The 3,620-nt window shown below is 50.9% G+C and overlaps 1 protein-coding gene across 1 annotated transcript in view; it reads left to right on the top strand.

Moving 5' to 3' along the window:
* FCAMR (Fc alpha and mu receptor) overlaps positions 1–3,366 on the top strand; it is a 19,042-nt gene extending 15,676 nt beyond the window's left edge. Inside the window, exons 3-4 of the mRNA XM_013003938.1 lie at positions 258–596; positions 3,329–3,366. Coding sequence (XP_012859392.1) covers positions 258–596; positions 3,329–3,366 — 377 coding nt within the window. The remainder of the gene's footprint in view (positions 1–257; positions 597–3,328) is intronic.
* Positions 3,367–3,620: the final 254 nt, after the last annotated feature.

The raw sequence follows: 3,620 nt of genomic DNA, 5'->3' as shown, positions 1-3,620 counted from the left end.
GAAGGAGAATGTTTTGAGAATGATGATGGCAACAAATGTACAAATGTGCTAGACACAAAGGATGCTTGTATGCATTGTGATAAAAGCTGCATGAGCCCCCAATCAAATTATTTTTTTTTAAAAAGTAACACCCTTTTCATCTCAATTCTTCTTAGATTCTCTGACTTTACCCTAATTCAGGAAGAGTTTAGAACATGTAAACCCCACACCTGTGATTATATACAAAACTCCTCCTTAGGATTTGTCTCTATCTGCAGCTGCAAATGCTTTGAAGGGCCCGAGACTGGTGTCCGGCGAGCCTGGGGGAGCTGTCACCATCACGTGCCATTATGCCCCAACATCTGTCAACAGGCACCAGAGGAAATACTGGTGCCGCCTGGGTCCCCCGAACTGGATCTGCCGCACCATTGTGTCCACCAACCACTACACCCACCTTCAGTACCACGGCCGAGCGACTTTAGAAGACTTTCCATGGAGCAGCATGTTTGTGGTGAGGCTGTCCCAACTGTCCCCGATGGATGAGGGGTGCTACCGCTGTGGCATCGGAAGCAGGAATGACATGCTTTTCTTCAGTGTCAATCTGACTGTCTCTACAGGTAGGAGCTGATGGCTGGTGGGGCCAGCTTGCCAAAGGACCTGGCAGGAAGGTGGGCATGGGAGGGGGAGCTCAGCATCTCAGGAGAACTTTAGACTCTAGGGGAGTGGTGGGGAACAGCTGGAGTTAAGGCGAGGCCTCCAGGAAGTAGGCTCTCATTTTAGAAGTGCTACCAGGCAAAGAAGAAGCCCGGTGGCACAATGGTCAAGCACTCAGCAACTAACCAGAAGATCAGCAGTTTGAAGCCACCCGCTGCTCTGCGGGAGAAAGATGTGACCACTTATCAACATCACAGCCCTTGAAATCCTTGGGGCAGGTTTCCTCTCTCCTTTAGGGTCACTATGAGTCTGATTGATTTGACAGTAACAGGTGGTGCCAATGGTTAACATATCCAGCTGTTAACCCAAAGGTTGGAAGTTCAAGTCCACCTAGCAGCACCATGGAAGAAAAGGCTAACCCCACCTCACCCCCCACTTCTGAAAAAGCAGTCTGAAAACTTGCTTTGATGCAAGAGTTGACTATTCAGCGATGGCTTTGTTTTTGGTTTTTTCAAATGGGATCGATACTAGGGAAAAAATTCCCAAATGACTGCTTGTAAGCTGCATTACCCAGTTCCTCGTGAACATTGTGAAATGCATACTTAGGAATAGTTCTGAGAAGGTAGTGGGTTGGATAGTGTGGTCTCTCGTGGTCAGGAAGCCTCCGCAGGCAGATGTGCAGAGGAGCAAGTGCTGTAGGGCAGGCAAGATAGGGGCAGAGAGGGGACAGCGACAGAGGAACTAGGGCCCCGATCTTCCGACAGCAGACTGTGCTGAGCCCCTCAGCAGGTATCTGGCAGCTACCCAGTCTGTCCCCTCTGCGTCAGGTCTCAGAAAGTTGATCCACAGGAATGGGCATCGTAGGCTGTCAAAGGCCACTCTACAGAAGGGACGCCATGTCAGGAAGCAGCCAGGCACTTACATTCAAGTATGGATTCGTTTTATTCATGTATTCACCTCCCGTCTTCCAACTATCTGCTGAGATTGGCTTGAACTGGAGTTTTTCTTTTTAAGAGCTGTCCATCATGGGCTGCAGACATCTGAGGACAGGGTTAGTTGGGGTGGGGGGGGCTCTCAATATCTGCGTGGAGAGATGTGGGCCTAGGGAGGAGAGAGGAACATATGATGTCAGCATTTGCAACAGATGAGAGAATACATCTGGGTTTCCCAAATTTTTATTTTACTCAACATATCGGTCAAAGACTGCATTTCTTAGTAGACTGTACATGGTGTAGCAGATATTTTAAACCTAGTGTCCTTTGCTTCCCCGTGGTTCCCCTTTCCTGTTCCCATAGGTCTTTCCAGCACCGTCCCCATAGGCACGCGGGCTGCTAGTGAGCTCACCAGGGGGTCTTTGGCAACAGCATCTCCAGAGGCCAACAGATGGACTTCAGGAACCATCCAGACTGTAGATGGTCAGAGAGTAGGATGGGACAGAGTTGATCCAACTCCAGGAACCAGCGAAACAACAGCTTCCTCCACAGAGAGACAACCTCCAGACATAACCATGGCAGTCACTCCGGGAACAGGCAGCAGGGCAGGTGTGTCCATCAGTGCCACAGGTCCTAGCCCCAAACTTACAGTCCTGTCAAATACAACAGACGACATTTGGGTGCCAGGTACCAGAAGCTCAGAAGCTAACAGAGCTATGGTGAGTGCGGAAGGGAGGAAGACAACCCCCAACGCTGATGGGCCAATGGAAGAGAGGACAAGCGTCCGTGTAGCACTGGATGCAACTTGGAAGGCTGTAGGCACCATCAGGCCATCAACCCTGACCTCAAAAAAATGGGTCTGGGAAACCTTCCAAGAAGTAACATCACGTTCTAAGCCACCAGCTCTGAGCAACCTTGAAGACACTACTCCAGCTGCAGGTGCATGGACTTTGGGGACCATCGGCACAGAGATGGCAGCTGTAGAGGGGAGTGCTAAAGGAGGCTTAGTGTCTACTGCTGAAGAGAGTGGTCTCCATGCAACACCGAGCCAGGCCACAGGAGTAGAGCCCCTGAGACCTCGTGGCACGGAGTTGTCCACGGAGAGGTAGGAACCTAGGCCCCTCCCCTCCCCTGGGGTTTCTGCTCTGCCTCATCTCTTGGCATGCCCCTTGATGAAATGGTTTCTGTGTCCCTCTCTCTCCACTCAGAATTCCTTTGTTCCCACCAGGCAGAAAAGGACAAGGAATAGCAAAATCAGACCCCTTCCCTTATCCAAGGGCCCCTGCTGTGAAAATGCCCCTTGAATACGTTCACATGGTTCTGGCAAAATCCAAAGGATAAGTGGACAGAACACTGAGGATGGAACCTGGGGGATGAGTTACATTTTTTTTCGTTTTATTTTCTTTTATTTTTTTAAATTTACATTTAAACAAAGAAGGGAGGCTCCACAGAGAGGAAGAGACTCACTGAAGCCACAAGGAGGGGTGCAGGGTCAAGTGCCAGCCTGGATTTCCTCACTCGGGGCTCCTTCCCACTGTGGCCCCTCGGAAGGCCCACACACTGGTGGGTGGAAAAGGAAGAAAGGATTCAGGGTCTGGGAACCTGCAGGTTGGGGGATCGTGTCCCTACTCTGCTACCAACCAGAGAAGCACAGGCAGCTAACTTCTCTTCCGTACCCCTAAAATGGTCCTTGATTTTCTTTCTAACTTCAGTCTCCCCTTCCCTGTGTCTGTCCACCCCCATGCCTGCTACTCCCACCCCAGGCCTCTTCCAGAAAAGGAAAGCCTCTCTCGGCTCCTGACTCTGGTCTCTGGGCTGCTGTCTGCCATCGTGCTTCTGGCTCTTGCTCTACTACAAAGCAAACTCTGGCGAAAACAGGCCGGTGAGTTGAGTTCATGGAACCCAGAGGCTGCGCGACAGTGAGCGCTTGGTTCCTGCAGAACCCCTCAGGGGTTGGTGGAGTCAGAGGGTGCCAGGTCTTTGGGTTATGCATCGCTTTTCAATTCAGTAGTGACCCCACATGACAGAGTAGAACTGCCCCATGGGATTTTCTAG

The sequence above is a fragment of the Echinops telfairi genome, unplaced genomic scaffold (genome assembly GCF_000313985.2).
Source record: "Echinops telfairi isolate 266 unplaced genomic scaffold, ASM31398v2 ScPeMD7_7424;HRSCAF=8462, whole genome shotgun sequence".
NCBI classification, from domain to species: domain Eukaryota; kingdom Metazoa; phylum Chordata; class Mammalia; order Afrosoricida; family Tenrecidae; genus Echinops; species Echinops telfairi.
Note: the sequence above shows the minus strand (reverse complement) of the source record. Positions and strands in the feature narration are given on the sequence as shown.